This window comes from Haemorhous mexicanus, chromosome 11, assembly GCF_027477595.1.
Source record: "Haemorhous mexicanus isolate bHaeMex1 chromosome 11, bHaeMex1.pri, whole genome shotgun sequence".
Taxonomy (NCBI): domain Eukaryota; kingdom Metazoa; phylum Chordata; class Aves; order Passeriformes; family Fringillidae; genus Haemorhous; species Haemorhous mexicanus.
The window spans coordinates 5,181,745-5,202,456 of record NC_082351.1 but is presented as its reverse complement, the minus strand read 5'-3'; the positions used below and the strand labels follow the sequence as shown (position 1 = coordinate 5,202,456).

Below are 20,712 nucleotides of genomic sequence, written 5' to 3'. Positions count from 1 at the left end.
CCGCGGGGCGGGGCCGCAGCCACGCCCCCCCTCGCCGCGGAACCTCTGTGCGCGGCGTGCGGGGCCGGGCGGGCCGGGCAGTGCGGCGGCACGATGAGCACGAAGCAGGTGACGTGCAGGTGAGCGCGGCCCGGCCTGGCCCCGGAGCCCTCCGAGCCCGCACGGCCCTCGGGCTCCCCGCCGGCACCGCCCCCGCCCCTGCCCCTGCCCCGCGCCTCCGCAGCGCCTCGTTCCGCTCTCACGCCCCCCCCGCTCCGTCCGGGCCCGGAGCGCTCGCACCCCTCAAACACCGCCCCGGCCCCTGCCCCGCGCCTTCGCAGCCCTTCGCTCCGCTCTCCCGCCCCCCACACGCCGTCGGGGCCGGCCCGTGCCGAGCTGCAGGTCGTGGCTGCCCCCTTGTCCCCTCCTTGTCCCCAGCCCTGCGCTGCCCCCGGAGGCTGCCCGGGGTCCCGGCCCGCGGGCTGCTGGGGAATCAGGCGGGGTCAGCAGAGAGGGGCTGCTCCAGGGCTCGGGGGAGTTTTGTTCGTGAAAGGGCGCTGGGCTGCCGGGGGGCCGCCGGGCAGTGCCCCTCCCTGGCGGTGGCCGTGGAGCGCTCTGCTCGGGGGCACCGGGCACAGCTCGGAGCCGAGCGCTGGGAGGGCTCTGCCAGCCCCGCCGGGTCTGTGCGAACAAACAGACCGCAGCAAAGCCGAGCGTGGCGGCAGCGCCCGCCCTGAGCCGCGGCACTCTCTGCGCAGGTACTTCTTGCAGGGCGTGTGTCGGGAGGGCAGCAAGTGCCTGTTCTCCCATGACCTGGCCACCAGCAAATCCTCCACCATCTGCAAGTACTACCAGAAGGGGCAGTGTGCCTACGGCTCCCGCTGCAGGTAAGCGCCGTGCCCCGGCACCGCGGGGGCTCCGGGGCAGGCACAGAGCACCTGGGCAAGGAAATCATCTCTTAAATGTGAGTTTTGCCAGAGCCTAGAGCAGCTTTCGCCTCCGGCCGTGCAGTTCTGCTCTGGCTCAGCGTAGGGAGTTGGTTTGCTCTGTAGGAATGGAGCTTTGGCTTTCAGGTGTGTTTCCCACGCAGTTCTTGCAGTCAGAGCTGCAGGTGGAAGCTCCTGGTGCGGCTCCCTCCTGCTCATCCCAGGACAGTTTTGGGGACTTTCAGCTGCTCTGCCTCGGGGCAGTGCCCTCTTCGGGGGAGGCCTGAGCAGTTCCACAGCTCTCCCAGGGGAATGCTGGGGGGAGTACAGACCATTGATTGATCCCTCGGGGAGTTCCCTGCTGGCTGAGGAGCAGCAGCTCCCCTGGCAGCTCCCTGCCTTGCCTGAGCCATGTGCCAGGCCGGGGTCAGGCGCTGGCATCAGTGCTTCCATCAGCTGCTGCCCTGGGGCTGCTGTGGGTGGATGAGCCCCTGCAGGGCTCGGGGAGGGCCTGGCTGTGCTTCTCCTGCCTGGGGCTCGGCCACTGGGGCCCGTGTCCAGCTCCAGACACAGCTGGGGAATGTTTCTGTTCCCCTGAAAGTACTGGAAATGTGGCTGTGTCCATGGAGCTGCTTCTGGAGTGTGTCCCCGGTTTCCCGGGGGTGTGTCCCGGAGCAGCTGTGGGTTCGGTGTCCCGGTGCCGGGCCCTGATGCCGGTTTCCCCCCGCAGGTATGACCACGTGAGGCTCCCTCCGGGCGGAGCCGCGGCCCCGCCGCCCCCCGCGGCCCCGGGCAGCCCCCGGGCGCCCCCCGAGCACGGCCCCGCCGCCCCGCGCAGCAGGAGGGAGAAGAGGACGCTGGTGCTGCGGGACAGGAGTGAGTGGGAGCTGCTCTGCCGGCCCGGGGCCGTGGGGAGGGAGGGACAGAGGGAGGGAGGTGCTGTCCCCTGTGCTTGTCGGAGTTTCAAGGCCAGCCGGAGCTGTCCTGGAGCGTCCCTCCTGCAGACACTCCGTGAGGTGACTGCTCCCTGCGGGAGGGGAGGGCTCTGTTCCCGCACAGGCCGCAGCGCTGCAGGAGTGTGTGATCCCTCAAGCCTGGGAAGAATTTTTTCATGGAGAGGGTGGTCAGGCCTTGGAAGGCAGTCCTCATCCCCGGAGGTGGCGCTCAGGGCTCTGGCCTGGGTGACAAAGTGGTGGTGGGTCAGACCTGATGCTCTTGGAGGTCTTGTCCAGCCCTAAGGATTCTGTGGTGACCAGAACTCACCTGACTGAACGCTGCAGTTAAATTTACTCTTGGGCAGGCAGCCTGGGAAGATCCCTGTGATTGACGAGCAGAGGGGGCTTAGAGGTGAGACTGCCCTGGGGAGAAAGCTGTAAGCCAGGCGAGTCAGGAGCCGCTGGGGCTGAGCGCGGCGCCCTGTGCCTGTCCCTGCAGACCTGTGCGGCTCCAGCGAGGAGAAGGCGCGGCCCAGCGCGGCCGGGGCCGTGCCGTGCTGCAGCGAGCCGGGCGACTGCGAGGAGGCCAAGCCGCACTCGTACCTGGAGGCCATCTGCAGCGGGCTGGAGGAGGCGGGGCCCGGCGGCTGCCCGGCCGCCGCGGAGCAGCTCTGTCCTTACGCTGCTGCCGGCGCCTGCCACTTCGGGGAGCGCTGCCTCTACCTGCACGGGCAGCTCTGCGAGATCTGCGGCCTCCAGGTGCTGCACCCCTTCGACCAGGAGCAGAGGAAGGCCCACGAGATGGTAAAGGGGGAGCTGGGGGAGCTGCTCTGCTCAGGGCAGGGCTGGGGCTGGCTGCTCTCAACATGGAGATCCTGAAAGGAGCTCCCGTTGTGCTGCTGGTCTAGGAATGGTGCTGGGTCAGCTCAAGGCTCTGGAGCTGAACTGGCTGCAGGTAGCAGCCTGTGGTTTTTGCCATTTCATCCTCATCAGAGACTGGCCTGCTGCCTTCTCCCACAGCACCCTGAAGGTGTCCCAGGAGAAGGTCTGTGGGAGGTCTCTGACGGAGGCACCAGCTCACCCTGCAGTGCTGTGGCAGAGGGAAAGGGTTGTGGATTGTCACTGCTGGGGTGAGAGGTGCTGGAAGAAAGCCTGAAATAAGAGACTCATTCCTTACCTGGGTAAAAATTAGCAGCTGGTGAATGAATGTGGCCTTAATTATAATCAGAGGAACACCTTGAGTGTGGCACCTATTCAATGAGATGTTTTTTGGGGGTGTTCGAAGCCCCAAATAATTCAATACCTGTTCTCTGACAGAGATGCAGAAAGGGGTGAATGAAGCACCCTGGCATCTTTATTTCTGACAGCTGGGAGAGCACTGAGGGCTGAAATCCATGACTGAATTTATTGTTCTTTAATTTAAACTCTGCCAGTGACAGTAGGAGTGATGCCCTCAGTGAGTGTCCATGCTTCCCAGAGGGAGCTTGGTGTGCCAGGCTGGCACCCAGTGCCCTCTGGCCCTCACAGTGCCCTCTCCCCTGACAGATGTGCATGGCAACCTTCGAGCACGACATGGAGAGGGCCTTTGCCATCCAGGCCAGCCAGGACAAGGTGTGCAGCATTTGCATGGAGGTGGTGTATGAGAAGCCCTCGGCCTCGGAGAGGAGGTTTGGGATCCTGTCCAACTGCACCCACACCTACTGCCTGTCCTGCATCCGCCAGTGGAGGTGTGCCAAGCAGTTTGAGAACCCCATCATCAAGTGAGTGCTGCACCTGCCTGGGAGGGGCTGAGCTGCTCACAGGGGCTGGAGCTGCAGAGCTCACTGTGGTCTTTTCTGAAAAATCCCTTGCCAGGATTTCTTCTCCTGGGAAGCTGAGAGGCTCAGAACAGAATGAAAACAATAATGATCTGATTGCTTGGGAATGTGGTCTGGAGATCATTTACCAACAGGTGCATGTTTGATTGGTTCTGTGAATTGTTTTTAATGAATGACCAATCCCAGCCAGCTGTGCCAGACTCTCTGAGTCAGTCACGAGCTTTCATTATTCATTCTTTTCCAGCCTCCTGAGGTATCCTTTCTCTGTAGTTGAGCATAGTTTTAGTATAGCATTTCTTTTAATATAATATAATATCATAAAACAATAAATCAGCCTTCTGAGAACATGGAGGCCAATTCTCATCTCTCTCCTTGTCCTGAGGGCCTCAAAGGCCCCACAGGGCTTGGCTGGGAGAGCTGTCTGCAGAGCAGCAGGATGCACTGGGTGTCCTCTGGTGCAGTTCCCTTCATTCCACAGCCCTACATGGGAGCTCTGGCCACTCAGCCCTCTCTGGTGGTGTGCTTAGTGGGCAGATGGGCTCCGGGACAGCTGGGACCTGGCAGAGCTCTGCCCCTGCTGGAAATGCCTCATTTCCTAGGCTGAAGTGCTCTCGCGTGGCAGTGTCCTGGTGTTCCAGTGCTGACCAGCAGACACAGCCTCTTTAGAACAACCCTGTCCCTGTGGCATGAGCTGATGGAGCAGCTGGTCTCCCTGCAGTGCCCACTTCAGTGAGGGGGCTTCAGTAAGAACTCCCATTTTTTCCTATGTATGTGCTTAATTAAGGGATTTCTCCCTAAATTTCAGCTTGCTCCAGGTCATGGTCCCACTAAACACACTTTACCTGTCTCAGTAAATGCCTTTATCTTCCAGCTCCACAAAAAATGTGTTCCAAACATGTTCCCCCTCAGAGGGAATCTAAAACATCCAATTAGGGAAGTTTCCTTCTTTGAGCATCTCTCAAGTTACAAACTTGCTGAAGAAAAGGTGGAGAATCTTATAAGTCATCTACCAAAACAGACTTTTCTGCACAACTTTTACTCCAAATGTCATTGAAGTGACCATCAGCTCCTTGCATTTCAGAAGGCTGAGGCATCTTGATTTGTGTTTTTGGCTTCCTGCTGCACTCCCAGAACAGTTTGTCTCTGCCATGGGAGCAATGTGCAGACTTTTGCTGGAGCCCAGAAACAAACACAAGCCCTGGGTGCCCTGAACTGAGTTGGTCCATCTGGAACCCCAGCAAAGTGCTCTGCTAACGTGGGAGGAGGTGTGTGCTGCCTGAGGGGACAGAGCTGCCCTTTCTCTGGGGAGGATCCTCACTGCCTGGGGCAGGTCTGTGCAGGGTTCCATCTCTGCTGTGTCCTGTTCCTGCAGGTCCTGCCCCGAGTGCCGCGTGATCTCCGAGTTTGTCATCCCCAGCGTGTACTGGGTGGAAGAGCAGGAGAAGAAAAATGAGCTGATTGAAGCCTTTAAGCAGGGAGTGGGGTAAGTTCAGCAGCCACCCACACTCCTCCCGTTGTTCTTTAGCTGTTCTAAGACTCAGTCAATTGCTGAGCCTTTATTTTTAAACTTACTGTAATCACAGACCCCTCTGCAGAGAGCTCCTCATCTCTGGTCACACTTCTGCCTCACTCTGTGCCCGTGTAATTGTAGTTCAGCCATGGAGCCTCCCTGGGTCAGAAATGTTGAAGCTGTTCCAGCTCAGTGTGGATCCCTGAGCCATCACTGCCTGGAAGGCTGCTGGTGACTGAGCAGAGCAGGCAGGGCAGGGCAGTGGCAGTGTCACTGCTCTCAGCTCAGGAGCAGCAGGCTCTGGCCGTGTTAGCAAAGCTCCACTGAGGCTCTGGGCACTGAGCTGCACCTCCTTCCCTTCCAGCTGAAGGCAATAACCTCTCTCTTGTAATTACCTCAGGAAAAAGCCCTGCAAGTACTTTGAGCAAGGCAAGGGGACGTGTCCCTTTGGGGGGAAGTGTCTGTACCTGCATGCCTACCCCGACGGGACCCGCGCCGAGCCGGAGAAGCCCAGGAAGCAGCTGAGCTCCGAGGGCACCGTGAGGGTAAGGAGAGCCCTGCTGCCCCCACACCCCCTGCAGCCCCAGCTGTGCTGCTGCCAGCGCTTCCTGCCGTGCAGCACAGGTGCACAAAGCCCCTCTCAGTGTTCCTTGCAGACAGAAAGTGTCTCTCATTTAACTACACAATAGCATCGCTTTGTTTTTCCCAGCAGTCCAAACCTTTCCTGACAGGATTTCTGCCCTTTGAGCTTTCACCCACAGTACTCACAGCTCCTCTCCTGTGCTGGCACTCAGGGCAGCTGAAAAGGGCAAAACCTCAGAAAGTGGTGCTGGCTGTGCCCCAGCTGTGTCCCCTCAGCTGGCACACAGAGCCTGGCTGTCACCCTGAGCTCGAAGCCACCTTTGGGGCTGGTTTGAATGGGGAGGTGCCTGCCCAGGCCCAGGGTGTGGTGGTGTTTGCAGGGGTCCCAGGACAAGGGAAGAGATGAGAATCTTGACTCCATCTTTCAGAAGGCTGATTTATTATTTTATGATATATATTATATGAAAATTATAAACTATGCTAAAAGAATAGAAGGAAGGATTTCATCAGAAGGCTAGCAAGGGAAGAAATGGAATGAATAATAAAATCTTGTGACTGCTCACAGCCTTGACACAGCTGGCTGTCATTGGTTATCAAGTAAAAACAATTCACATGCTGGGTAAACAGTTCTCCAAACCACATTCCAAAGCAGCCAGACATGGAGAAGCTGAAGCTTCCCAGCTTCTCAGGAGAAAAGATCCTGGCAGAAGGATTTTTCATTAACTATGTCAGTGACACAGGGGTGCTCAGGCTGCTCTCCCTCCCTCTCTCTCTGCTGCAGTTCTTCAATTCCGTGCGCCTGTGGGACTTCATCGAGGACAGGGAGAGCAGGAGCGCGCCCGGCGCCGACGCCGAGGTCACGGAGCTGGGGGAGCTCTTCATGCACCTGGCTGGGGCTGAGGAGGAGCCCAGCGCTGCCAGGGAGCACCCACAGCCCCTCTGAGCCCCCAGTGCAGCTGGGTGCCAGCCATGCTTTTATCTCTCCAGGACAGGTAGAACAAAATGTGCCCTGGTGGTTACTTGTGCAGTCCTGGTAAAGTTTTCAGATAGTTTTTATATGGCAACAACAAAAAAAGACTAAAATATATTTAAAAGAAAAAAAAAAAATTGGCTGCATGGAAAAAAATCCCTTAATCCCCAGGAGGGTTTTCTCCCTCTGTGGCCTAACATATGCTGTCTTGTGAGCTGAGTGGTAGTGTAAATACAGGTCCAGTGAAAGCTTAAGCTGGTAAAAACTGTTGCTAATTAGAATTTGGGTGCTCTTGGGTTTTTTTCTCCACTAAATCAGCTAAATGTATAACTACAGAACCCACTGGGAATAATGGTCAGTGTAGGGTTTTCTCCTTGAGAAGGAGCTGGTAATTGTACCTCAGATAGCACCTGAAGTTCAGAGTGGAGGCTGGTGGATTCTCTGGGCAGGCCTGGCGCTCCAGGTGCTGCCAGTGGAGCTCCCAGCCCTGTTTTACACTAATCCCAGTGCTCAGAGGCAGCAGATGCAGCTGCACTGATCCCTGCACTCACTGGGGCTGGGGAGCTGCAGCAGATGGGTGAGGTGTTCTCTCAGAGCCAGGAGTGGCTCTGAGCAGCTCAGTGCCTCCAGTGCTCTTTGCCCCAGCCAGGCCCAGGAGGGCTGAGGGATTCATGCACATCTCTGCTGAGTTAACAGAACTGGTACTGAATTCTGGCTCTGTTAAAAATGTGATTTCTGTTGGTGTGGCAAAGGCAGTTGGGTTGTGAAATCTGGTACCAGAAGTTAATGCTGCCAAGTCAACTGTTTGAACTTGGAATTTAAACCAAGAATTCAGTGAGCACTGCAGTGGCTGCTGACTACAACAGCATGGACACACCTGAGCAGGAGCTGTCACTGACTCAGCCCCTGGTAAATCACTGAGCAGTGTTTGTAAACACAGACAGATGTGGGGTTTGGTTTAGAACAGCCTGGTTGCAGTGGAAGGCAGGTGTGTAACTGCTTTGGTTATTATCTAAAAAAGCATAAAAATAATCCTTAAAAATGTGGAAGAAAGCAAGGCCAGGAGCAGAAAGGTTTGTAATCAGCACCAGTGGATCAGTGATGGGCACAGCCTTGATGCACCTGGGGTGGGAAATGATGAAGCAAAATGTGTTCCGAGAGCCCTGGGCACACAGGGCCAGCCCGGGGTGGTGGCAGCAGGCTCTGGGGCCCTGCTGGGAGGGAGCAGCAGGAACCTTAACCTGGGATTCCAACAGCTGGCACCAGAGCAGTGACTCCAGGATGATCCCTTCAGCTGCTGCTGGCATTTCTGGCTCAGGAGCTCCTCCCCTCTGCCAGCTGTGCCCTCTGTTCTCCCCTGCAAATTAAACTTGCCCATCATTTCCCCCCACAGGTCATTTTGAGCAGTGCTCAGTGCACAGCCAGGTGTGGCCTTGCAGTGGCTGTACCAACATCAGTTCCCAGCCTCGTGGTCAAAGTGGCCCAGCAAAGCTCTGAAGTCCAATCAGTGCAATTGGTCAGCACTAATTACAAAGCAGAAGGTGAATTATCCCTGAGAGGGATGTCACGCTCCAGGATCAATGTGTCAGGGACACCCCAACACCCTCTGTACCCCAGAATGCTTCCCCAGCCCTCACCCTCCCACTGGAGCTCACTTCCATCTGCTCCTGCACATAATTATTTTTCCTCCAGAAGGAAATATTGTCAGGAAAACACTAAAAAAAAAAAAAAAATTCAGTGGAGAGGATGTTCTTTACCCTAAACAGGACATTCCTGATTTACTCTGCCCCAAGAAGCCATGAGGGATAGTCTGAAATTAAAACATAACTTGTTTTTCAAAGCTACCAGAGACTTACAATGTCTGGGTTTCCAAGTTCTTCACTCAGCACCTTTCATTGAACTGGACATCAAGTGCTGCTTAAAATGAACCTACTTATCAGAAATACTTCATTTTTTCCAGAGACACATGATCTGGTTTAAAAATCATAGGTTAATGGTTTCTTTTGGGAAATCAGAGTTCAAGTAAAAGCAGCTTACCTCTTCTGGGCTTTTTTTCCTTCCATGTTTTAAGCTTACAATGAAGTGACAATTGGAGATAAAAAATGTTTAGAGAGAGCTGCAGTCCAAATACAATAATATTGTTCAAAACCATGCAGAACCCCATGGAGACTTCAAGTCTCAATTTCCTGTTTAGGAAGCAAAGCTCACAGGTATTCTCAGCTATCACCAGGGGTTTGTGTTCTGCCCTTGTCCTGTTGCAGAATATTCTGGGGACAGACTGGAGCTGATTTCTGGGTCTGGCTCTCCTCCCTTTCACAGGAGCTCTGTGGGCTCTGCTGCAGCAGAGGAGAGGCTGCAGTGGCTGTTTGGGCATTCCAGGGAGAGCTGGAAAGGCAGCAGCTGTGCCCAGAGCTTTGGGCTGGAGGTGCAGAGGGCACAGCCAGCCCTGACCCCCCCAGTACCCTCTGCACCCACATAAAGGCAAAATCCCAAACTGGGCTTCCATTTGTGCCCTAATAACCACATTTCACCAACTGCTATTGGAAAAAACCCATTTTTGAATTCACCCACCTGCTCTGTCCTCCATGGAGTTCAGCCAGCACAAAAACCTCACTTGCACCTCAGCAAACAAGAGAAAACTGAGCCAAAGCGGCGCAGGGCAAGAGCCTGAGAGCACATCAGGGGTGTCCAAAGCAGCTGCTGCTCAAAGATCACTACAGCACAAAAAACTGTCTTGTCATGTGACTGGAAATGTAGAGGTTGTTTTATCAAGTGTGTTTTTACTTGCACTGCTGTTATTTATCAGTTACTTTTTAAAAACTATTCAGAATGTCATTTCTTGAGTTTTCCAAATGCAGATGTCCCACTCAGAACTGTGGCTGACTACATTAAAATGATGACATTGAATCTTAAACCTAAAATTTAATTTATTTTATTAAAATAAGATAATCAGAGGAACCTTGGCTTACAATAAATGCATTTTCTCAGGAGCAATAAAAACAAAATTAAAACCCAAATCAACAAGAAAAACTGTATATGCTCAGTTTCCTCTTGCTAGTGCATCTCTTGGATAACAGCTCCTGCTGGGATGCAGCCTCTGCAGGACAGGGGACACCCCCAGCCCTCTGCAGGACAGGGGGGACACCCCCAGCCCTCTGCAGGACAGGGGGGACACCCCCAGCCCTCTGCAGGACGGGGGGGACACCCCCAGCCCTCTGCCAGCCCAGCCCAGCACTCCTCACCCACCCTGCCTGCAACAGGTCCATAGTACCAAAGGCAGCTGGGAGGCTTCTCAAGATGACCAAAGCAGGACTGGCTCACTTCCTTCTCTGAGCAGGACAATTCACAACAGATTCCATCCTTTTGCAAGAGTTTTTCTTCTATGTGCAAAACTATTGCAAAACTATTTTGTGTTGAATTAGCATTTGAACTTATTTCATTGGCTTGGTGAAGCTCTTAGGCAGGAGCTGATTTCCAGAGTTATTTCCTCTTCCCACTCCAGGCACAACTCCCCAGGGTGAGGTGACACTTGGCATGGGGCAGTCAGAGCACCAGAACGTCACCTGTCCTCAGAGCCCCCTCACTGAGCACAGAGCAAACCCTGCCAGAACCACTGCCAAAGAAACAGCCATCGCTTCTGGGAAGGGGAAGATAAGGCTCAAGTGCATCTATTAAAAAAATAGTAATAGATCTCTTGATTTGTAGTCTGTTACCTCTCCCAGAACAAGAGATGGTAGCAAAGGCAATGAGGAGCTGTGTCCCTGCAGGCTGAGAACTGCACGAATCCGGAGCAGCTGCTTGGTAGGATGGGACGTGGAGGGTCCTGCGGGAGGAGCCTGTGCACCGAGGCTGGGAGGCACAGCTCGAGTTGCCCCTGCTGCTCCAGCCAGGAGCAGGGCAGGAGCAGCTCAGAACACGGCAGCCTGGTGGAGCTCAGGGCAGGAGCAGCTCAGAACACGGGCAGCCTGGTGGAGCTCAGGGCAGGAGCAGCTCAGAACACGGCAGCCTGGTGGAGCTCAGGGCAGGAGCAGCTCAGAACACGGGCAGCCTGGTGGAGCTCAGGGCAGGAGCAGCTCAGAACACGGCAGCCTGGTGGAGGTCAGGGTAGGAGCAGCTCAGAACACGGGCAGCCTGGTGGAGCTCAGGGCAGGAGCAGCTCAGAACACGGGCAGCCTGGTGGAGCTCAGGGCAGGAGCAGCTCAGAACACGGGCAGCCTGGTGGAGGTCAGCGTGCACGAGTTGATGTCCTCGGTGTGGGCGGCGCGGTGCAGGGACGGCTCCGAGGCGCTGCGGTTGATTTTGGGCAGAGAGTGCTGCAGCAGCTCGATGGATGACAGGATCTGGGGGAAAGAGCAGCTCAGAGAGGCCTGTGGGACCTGCAGCTCCCTCTGCTTCCATTTAAACCTTCCTTCATTCATTCACTCAGTCAGTTCAAGTTTCACATTAATGCTCCGCGGGGCACTGAGAGCACAGAGCTGAAGAACCCAGCTCTGCCCACTCTGCACTGTCAGTGCTGGGAGGGCCTCGGGGGGTTCCAGAGGCTGGGAGGGTGCTTTTCATCAGTTCACAGATAATTAGGAGCAATTAATGAGCATCTAAACCACCCTGCAGCACAGTAACAGGGAAGGAACTGCATCTTCTGCCTGATGTTGTAAAAGAACTTTCTAAACAATGCTTGACTGCAACAGCAAGAAGCGATTTTTCCAAAATCGCTGATGTTTAATTAATTAATTGCTCGTAATTAATGAGTATAAGAAAGTACCCTCCCTTATGCCCATAGTGACAGGAAAAGTAAAGCATCCCTTGTAGAAATACCAAAAATTGCTCCATGAGTTTCCATCCCCCAGTGGATTTTGTTTCCTTGTTCAGAGCTGTGGGGAAGGAAAGGAGCAGTGGCCTCTCAATTCCCTCAACCCTGCCCTGAACTAAAATGGATAACCAGAGAGATTGCACTTTTCTGCAGTGAGGGGGGTTTGGCTTGTCTCTAGGCAGGTGAGGTGTTGGAAGCCCACACACACTGCAGGTTGTGTTCCAGGGACTCACAGAAACTGCCCAGAGCTGCACTGTCAACAGAGCAAGGCTGCCCTTCCTATCAACCACAATTTCCATCTGCAGAGTCCTGTGTGTGCCAGGGCTCTTCACAAACCCCTCAGGGCCCTGTGCAGGACACCCCACTCACCTGGGGGAACAGAGGTCGTTCTTCCCTGACTTTCTTCAAACAATCTGCTACCAGCCTCTTCATGGCCTTGGGGCAGTTCTTGTACAGCTTGCTGAGGTCTGGGGAAGCATAGCCCCTGCCAACCATGAAAATGATCTGCAAAACAAGCACCCCCCCAAAAACCAGGTTACACAAGGGCCTCGCTGCTGGGCAGCTGTGGTGCCCACAAGGTGATGAACCCAGTCCCACAGGGCACCAACACAGCCCTGCAGGCTGGGCTGGCTAACACACAGCTCAGCAAAGCCCAAACACAAATATTCAATATTCCAAGGTTGGACAATAGTTACTGAGTTTTTCCCCTTCATAAAAAGAACCAAATCCAATCTTCCTGATGTGGCAGTAGCATATTTAACACCAAAATGGCAATTTCCCATAATTGCAAATGTATAAAAGCTGTAACCTGGGAGTAAATTACCTGGGCACTTCAGATGTTTATGAACAAGGAATTGTTTCCTCTGAGTCCCTGCACTGCCAGAACTGAGGTGAGCTCTCAGTTCCACACTCACTGCTGAAAGCAGGCAGGCTGTCAGCACCACTGCAGCTGCTCTGCATTGGCATTTCCCCTGCATTTCTCCAGGCCAGGGGTGTGCCATGGCTGGGGTGCTCCCAGAGGGCTCCTACCTGATCTCTGTTGTTGATGTGGGAGTAGGGCAGCTCTCCTGTCATCAGCTCATATAACACTATTCCATAGGAGTAGACATCTGACTGGAAGCTGAAGGGGTTGCTGTCCTGCATCCGGATCACCTCGGGAGCCTGCCAGGGCAACAAACATCACCACCACCAGAAAGCACAAGGGAGAAAGGACTGGGGAAGCAGAGACACCGAGCCCAGCTGGAAAGGAGTGAGCCAAGGGTACCCCAAAGCTCTGATGAGTTTACCTCAGGCTCTGGAGAAGTTCAGGCAGGGCTACTCCACATCTTATTAAAAAGATCAATACAGCACACAAAAAAAAAAAAATCAATGCTTTAAGTGAACAAGCATTTTGCCATTAGAAAAATTATTAGTACTTGGATTTGCAACATTTACTGACTCCTGTTACATCTTACACAGAACTGAGCCAGAGCTTCACCATCAGTTCTTAAACTGGTATCAAGGTTAAAAGGGAAAAATACAAAACTCCCATCTCTTGTAAACTGATACCAAAACATGCTCAGGAAATGTGAAAGCCAAACACAAACCAGCACATATTGAACAGATCAGGGAAGAAATGCAGGAACATTTTAACATATTTGCAAATTATGAAGCTTCTTAATATAAACACTGTCAGATGACTGAGCAAAACAAGGTGTGAGCCATCAGAACTTTCCCACTGGCTGAGATCTTCTCCCTCCTAAAGAATTCCCTCAGAATTATTAAGCAAAGCACTTAAGTACAACAGCATAAAAACCATGATAAGGGATCACAGGAGCTTCCAAGGAAACAGAAACAACCTCCCCTCCTGTGACAGCTCAGCAAAGATGGGCTATAAATCACTAAAATAAATACAATATTTTTGAAAAGCCTGCAATGAGCAAATATGCAGGGCTTTTCCCCAAGGTCTGTTTCATGTACACAAATACACTGCATGCCTTTGGGAAAATTAGTTTTAAATCCTTTTATGGTAAGTTTTTTAAAATTTGGCTTTTTGTACAATTTTTTTACAGAAAAGAACATTTCTGCTTCTGGAACTTGGTTTCAGGTGATGTGTGTATTTTACAGAGCACAGAGCAGTCCTGGCCAAGCATCCTGGCATTTTTAATACACATTCCCAGATATACTGGCAGCCCTAAATATTTCAAATAACTCACAAGCCCCAGTGGAGAATCCATGGGTGCCTGGTGCCTACTTTGCACAATGAATCCCCAATTTTAACTTCTCCTACAGCTGGAACAAAACTCTCCCAGGACTGGGAGAACTGAGTGTTCAGGGGACAGGTGCAGAGGGAATACTGCAAAGCAGGGAATGCTGTGCTCACCATCCACAGGATGGAGCCCGTGGGCTGCTCCACCTGCTGGGATCCACTCCACCTGGATTTGACAGTTGCCAGACCAAAGTCTCCTATTTTCACTGTGAGGCCTTCATGAAGAAATATATCTGTGGGTTTGTTAAAGAAACTGCACAAAATTGAGTCAACCATTGTGTATTTTCTGACCTGTCAAGTGCTGCCTGTTTTATTGAAACCTGCTGTGAGCTGTATGTGAAACAAAGGAAAATGGATTTTAAATTAACATTTAACACTAAAGCAGAGCAGATGTTCCAGCAGCATCTGTAGATTTATCTTCATGGTGAGCTAGGACAGAAATCAACAGTTCATTACCACCCATGGCTGCAGCTCCTTAAATAACTGAGGAAGGGAAACAGCTCAGAGGTCTCACAACTCAGAAAAGGAAAAAAAAACACAATTACAAGGAGAAGTAGGTAAGTATCAAAAGTATCAAGTAAGCACAAGTACAAAAGGACTTGTAAGTATCAAAATAAAATCTAGTTCCATAAAGTTCTCTGGCAGATCTGAGGTTTAGCTATGATTTTAATTGCAAATATATCCACACTATTTATAATTATCTCCTTCATGGATCTGTTACAGATACCAGCACTTTCTTTGCTGGGGTTATTTTAAGAAGTTATCATTTAAGGATTTCACTTAGGAATGCTGCAAGTTCAAGAAGATAATTCAGAAATATAAACATGACTGACTCTTTCTCATTTCTATGTCAGGAGCAGAGCTAACATTTCACAAAAATGATCATCATTACTAGGAATCACAAATTTCTGGCCTCCTATACAGTAAAATAATTGTTTTGTTTTTTTTTAACTGAAAATGGAATCTACTGACACTGTGGAGTTACTGAACTTGGCAGGTTTTTTATGATGACATTTGCCAAAACTTCCTGGTCACACCTGATGGAAGGATGCCCCAGTTCCTGCTGGTAGCCCCAGGGATGTTCTGGTAATTCCAAAAGCAGGCATTTCAAAGGTGAAAGAAATCAGCTCACAACGTGGTCACTCCAGATGTGTTACTGAACATGTATTTTTGCACGAAATAGAATGGTAAAAGGCTGCCTTTCCTTGAGTTTAAATTAAGACTTTTGGCTTCCTTTCTGCCAGTTATGTGAGGAGTTCTAAATACACTAAAAATACCCAAGAGACAGAATCAAAGACACGTGTGCACACAGATGAACAGGCACACACACCTCCATCAACGAGGAAAGCAGCATGTGGGCACCAGAGGACTGAATAAACCCCATGCCAGTAAAATAAGAGACTCCTGGAGCACAAGTGCTGCACATCTTGATCCCCAGTGTGGTAAACAAGCACAGATGTTCTGTGAAGTCCTTGCTAGCCCATCAATAGAGACTGCCCATTACTAGTTAGATACACAAATATATTTAAAATAGCTGTTGCAAGCCCCACAGAAAGCAAGCTCCACATGACCAAGACATCCCCCCCTCCCTGCAGAGAGTGGAGACTTAGGAAGGATACTATTGGATTTCATGTCTCTGTGGATGATGTTCTTTGCATGTAAATAGCTGTGAAGGGAAAAGCACAGAGCCATTAGCAGGGCTGCTCACAATCAGCACTCTCACTCCCCCCAGACAGTTTATTCAGTTTATTACACACCCAACCCATTCTGGCTTTCCATGAGTCTACTCTGGGAACAAAGAAATGGAGCTGTGCTCAGAGCAGTGAAGAAAGGCCAGGAAGGAGTGGCACAAGTTCCTTTAACCCTGGAAACCTGGAGCTGTCCTCACAGCCATGAGCTCTGTACTCTCTGCTGGGGCTAACTGCTCCAAATGGACATTTAAACCTGCCCAGCTCCTGGAGTGTGGCTGTTCTAAAGGGACATTTAAACCTGCCCAGCTCCTGGAGTGTGGCTGTTCCAAAGGGACATTTAAACCTGCCCAGCTCCTGGAGTGTGGCTGCCCCAAATGGACATTTGAACCTGCCCAGCTCCTGGAGTGTGGCTGCTCCAAAGGGACATTTAAACCTGCCCAGCTCCTGGAGTGTGGCTGTTCTAAAGGGACATTTAAACCTGCCCAGCTCCTGGAGTGTGGCTGCCCCAAATGGACATTTGAACCTGCCCAGCTCCTGGAGTGTGGCTGCTCCAAAGGGACATTTAAACCTGCCCAGCTCCTGGAGTGTGGCTGTTCCAAAGGGACATTTAAACCTGCCCAGCTCCTGGAGTGTGGCTGTTCCAAAGGGACATTTAAACCTGCCCAGCTCCTGGAGTGTGGCTGTTCTAAATGGACATTTAAACCTGCCCAGCTCCTGGAGTGTGGCTGTTCCAAAGGGACATTTAAACCTGCCCAGCTCCTGGAGTGTGGCTGCTCCAAAGGGACATTTAAACCTGCCCAGCTCCTGGAGTGTGGCTGCTCCAAAGGGACATTTAAACCTGCCCAGCTCCTGGAGTGTGGCTGTTCTAAAGGGACATTTAAACCTGCCCAGCTCCTGGAGTGTGGCTGTTCCTAATGGACATTTAAACCTGCCCAGCTCCTGGAGTGTGGCTGTTCTAAAGGGACATTTAAACCTGCCCAGCTCCTGGAGTGTGGCTGCTCCAAAGGGACATTTAAACCTGCCCAGCTCCTGGAGTGTGGCTGTTCTAAAGGGACATTTAAACCTGCCCAGCTCCTGGAGTGTGGCTGTTCCTAATGGACATTTAAACCTGCCCAGCTCCTGGAGTGTGGCTGCAAACCTTGGCCCGGAGCTCCAATGAATGAGCTGTGGCAGCAGCAGCTGCTCCTGTGCTCCCAGCATCAGAACCAGGGCTGAAAGCAGAGGGCTGGAAATGCTTCCAAAAACATTTGGGTGAGTCCTGGGGAACAGAGCAGCCACCCCTCATCCCACAGAGCATCAATCAGTGTGTGTCAAACACAGGGGAGGAAAAGCCCCCTCATTCTGGATTTGCAACAGCATTTCATCTGCTGCACTACAGCAAGAGCTCAGGCTGGACAAGCAGATAAAGCAGAGAAAATATGAGTGAGAAAGGGCAGGGGGTGCAAAGGGCAGGGGGGCAGAGGAGGGCACTCACTCCATGCCCTGCGCGGTCTGGCGGGCGATGTCGATCAGCTGGAACATCTGGAACTTGGTCTCCTGCACGTGCAGGTGTTTGTAGAGGCTGCTGCCCTCACACCACTGAGTGACAATGGCCAGGTTGTCCTTGGTCATGTAGCCCATGAAGAGCAGGATGTTCACGTGCCGGGTCTTCCTGACAGAGGAGCACCAAAAGAAATCAGTGGCTGCACCAAAAATGCTTCCCAAGGCTGCTCAAAACGCACTCCTGGCTGAATGCATTTCATCTCTGCAATCCCAGGTCAATGTCTGAGTGAAGTTCAGGCTCACAAGTAATTAAAATACACCACAGTTGCCATTTTCTGTTTATCAGCTGGTCTTTTGCTTTTTAGTTACAATACTTCCTTTAAGTTACTTAAAATCAACATTTAAGAAAAGGATGTCTGAAAACTCAAATGGTCTGACCTCAATAAGCAACAGTCACACTTGCAAGTGGTGTGAGAAGTTACTGGAATGGCAGAAATCACCCCGGAAGCTGGGAAAAATCCCAGCTTTAGGTGGAAGACTGAATCCCAAGAGAAACCAAAGGACAGCTATAAACCCTCAAGGAATTATAAATCAGGAGATGGCTTTTTATGTATCTACTTGGTTCATTTTCAGGAGTAACATCACAGACAGTAAAACCTCAGGATCTGAAAGCAGAGAACAGTTACACTCAGTGCATGTGCTTAGGGAAAAAAAATTATTATGCTGCAATTTGCAGAGGAACAGTTCAAGTGTTGTCTGGTGGTGAGGATTAAGACAGAATTTATTAATCCCCACCTTTACTGCCCAGTGTGGTCTGAACAATGTGGGTGTTAAGAGACCACAAAAATACTCTGAACTAGGACTGTCTTTTTTATTCTTCTCTGGAAATCTGCTTTTTGTGCCTATCACACCCAGGATATTGGGCCAGAAGGCTCCAGGGAGGGCTGGGAGGCCAATGCAGCACCTGGAGTATCAGAATTGAGCAGTGCAACACCAACTCACCTCAGGACAGCCACTTCATTCCTGAAAGCCTGGAACTGTTCTGGGGTTGGGTCTACAACCTTTAGGATCTTCACTGCTACATCCCCTGAAAATACAATCACCACAAAAGTTACTGAAAGGGCAGTTCTCCTTTCCTCCTCAAAATAACATTAAGAAACAATGTAATTAAAATTCCTCATTTGTGCACAGCACACCTCTACTAAAGGGTCAAGATTTCCCTGCAGACAAATTTCTGTGGTATCAAGCAATTAATTTAGCTGAATTTCAGTCTAATGGAAAAAGCCATTAATTAATTAATTATTCACACACCTCCCTTCTATTTTTAAGGGCTGTGTTGGGGTAGAATCCTTTTGGCAGGACATATGCACACACACCTTTGTGGTTTTATTATCAAATTTAAATATTGAAGTGTTTTATACATAAACTTCATTTGAGCACATTACAAAACCCAACAAGCTCTCCTTCAAGCAGAATTTCTTTATTTATTTAATTCTTGAAGAGGTGTGAGTGTTCTACTAAAATAAATCATACTATGAATTTATTTTTTATTACAAAATTTTACTGAACTAATTTTTCCTCTTGATTTCTGTGTCCCATTTCAGTTCCATAATGAAGATCAGAAACTGTTCATTATTTTCAATGTAACAATATTGCTTCTCTTGCTGCTGACAGCATCTGGGCTTTGAGACATGCAAGTATTTACTCATTAAAAGCAGAGGGCAGCAGGTGAGCTTCCAGATTTGTTTTGTCAGGTTTTTTTCTGAGAATGCTGCCATTTGAAGAGCCTGGAGGGGTTTCTGTGTGTTTCTGTTCAAAATCACAAGCCATGAATTTGGAAACAAATTCTGCAGCTTTGCAGGGTGCCTGTTTTCAAAATATTCCCACTACCTACAGATCAAACTCTCACATTAATAATTTTTTCATTGAAAAAACTCCACTATTTATACTGAATTCTTTTCCATCCCACCTGGAAATGAAGCATGCTAATAAAACCACAAAGGTTTTGAGAGAAGCTAAATATAAATGAACAGCAGGCTGTGGAATTTCCCAGCTAACAGAAAATAAACCCTTTTCAGACAGCAAGCTGGGAACGTGGGAGTGAAGAGATCAGTGGAGTGAGAATGGAGATGCAGTTGTGGGATTGAGGTTTTGGTGTCTGTGCTTGGCTTTAACCCCAGGGCTGCTCTTGCACAGCAGCTCCTGTTTCTGCCTGGGCCTTTGGTGGCAGCTGAGCACCCAGCACCCCTAAATCCAGTCTCCCTTTGGTGGCAGCTGAGCACCCAGCACCCCTAATCCATTCTCCCTGAGCCTTTGGTGCAGGATGAGCACCCAGCACCCCTAAATCCCTTTTCCCTTTGGTGGCAGATGAGCACCCAGCACCCCAAGATCCATCTGGCCTGGGTGCTGTCCCCCCAGCTGAAGACTCACCGTGCCACTTGCCCTTGTAAACTGTCCCAAAAGAGCCTGAGCCTATCCTGGTGGAGAGCATCACTTCACTGGCTTCTATTTCCCAGTAATAACTGGAGTCTCTCTGTCCACGAGGCCTCTGGAACAACAATTCACAGGGGTTTCATTTTTAATCACCTGGATTATACACACACAAAAAAAATTAAATAACTTCCTTCACAAAAGTTCAAGTTGACCTGAAACCTTGAGGAGTTTGTCCTGCAGTATGGATTTTTGGTTTTCTCCTCAGTTTGGGAGGGTGGTGGGGGTTTTTAGCAAAATAGCAAAAAACCCAAACCAAAATCACCCCATTTTCTTGGATGTCTTGAACTGTTTATCATGAAGGTCTGCACTAGAAAATTAAACCCTAATCTGAGATCCCAAAAGGAACATGTATTTTATGATCAATTATTCTAAAACATCTGAAATATTTAAGAAGGAGGTTTCTTCAAAAGCACAATGCTAAAATTCTGGAACAAGCCAAACAGACGAGAGCAAAATTCTCAATGTCTAAGTGAGCAAAAACTGTCAATCCCACTCAGCAACTGTGTGTTCCTTGTGAAAGCTGAGAAGCCTTCAAAAATTTCAAGATATTATCAATTACTATTCTAACTCTTCTTTCTTTCCCCCACTCCTAAGTTTAAATCAAACCTTTGAAGGAAAAGTTGCATTTTAAAATCTGTTTTTCCCTGAGACATCTGACTGCCCAAGGGAAATGAAGGCATTGGCAAGATTCACTTTGTATGGAGACAACACAGTTCAAACAGTGCTAATAAAGCAAATTTTAAATAAATTAAAACTGGATCAAAAGGATGCAACCTCCAAAGATTTAAAAGGTAATCCCTGGACCTGCACTGACAATGTCACACCACTGCCTGAAATTCATCTGCAACCCAGAACACTTTGTTCTGAGCATTTATAACCCAAGGCAACAGTGCCATCATTCCCCAATTAATGATAATAAATAAATTAATGACAGGAAATATACACAGTGCAGAGCAATCCAAGATTCCCTGCACCTTTCAGGGCAGAAATTCATCCCAACACACCACTCCTCCCAGCACAGTGTAACTCATTTTTTAATTAAAACAAACATCACCATACTTACAATTTTGTTCTTTTCTTGTGTGTTAGATCCAGGGGCTCTCTCTCTTTGGGCTGGGACTGGGGTTTTAGGCTGAGACCAGCCAGTTGGGCTCATATTGTTAGGACTTCCAGACAGAGCAGAGGGTGAGGCTTTAAGACAGAAATACAAGAAAGCAGTTGATGAACAAGAAAACAACCAAATCAAACCATATTAGAAAAAGCTTCATT

The 20,712-nt window shown here is 50.4% G+C and overlaps 2 protein-coding genes across 5 annotated transcripts in view; one reads left to right on the top strand and one right to left on the bottom strand.

Moving 5' to 3' along the window:
• The first annotated feature begins 18 nt into the window (after positions 1-18).
• MKRN2 (makorin ring finger protein 2) lies at positions 19-9,749 on the top strand. The gene is made up of 8 exons (XM_059856124.1): positions 19-119; positions 738-866; positions 1,636-1,781; positions 2,340-2,644; positions 3,386-3,600; positions 5,030-5,140; positions 5,568-5,712; positions 6,531-9,749. Exons 1-8 carry the CDS (start codon positions 94-96, stop codon positions 6,690-6,692), a joined length of 1,239 nt encoding a protein of 412 aa, XP_059712107.1. The 5' UTR covers positions 19-93; the 3' UTR covers positions 6,693-9,749.
• RAF1 (Raf-1 proto-oncogene, serine/threonine kinase) overlaps positions 9,636-20,712 on the bottom strand; it is a 38,855-nt gene continuing 27,778 nt past the window's right edge. For 3 of the 4 annotated variants that reach the window (XM_059856122.1, XM_059856123.1, XM_059856121.1), the window contains 9 exons: positions 20,507-20,634; positions 19,381-19,498; positions 17,953-18,037; positions 16,943-17,119; positions 15,397-15,443; positions 13,892-14,010; positions 12,559-12,690; positions 11,899-12,033; positions 9,636-11,059 (listed from right to left, as the gene is read on the bottom strand). In XM_059856122.1, coding sequence (XP_059712105.1) covers positions 10,919-11,059; positions 11,899-12,033; positions 12,559-12,690; positions 13,892-14,010; positions 15,397-15,443; positions 16,943-17,119; positions 17,953-18,037; positions 19,381-19,498; positions 20,507-20,634 — 1,082 coding nt within the window. In that variant the 3' untranslated portion in view covers positions 9,636-10,918. The remainder of the gene's footprint in view (positions 11,060-11,898; positions 12,034-12,558; positions 12,691-13,891; positions 14,011-15,396; positions 15,444-16,942; positions 17,120-17,952; positions 18,038-19,380; positions 19,499-20,506; positions 20,635-20,712) is intronic. The other variant, XR_009487798.1, reaches the window with a different exon arrangement.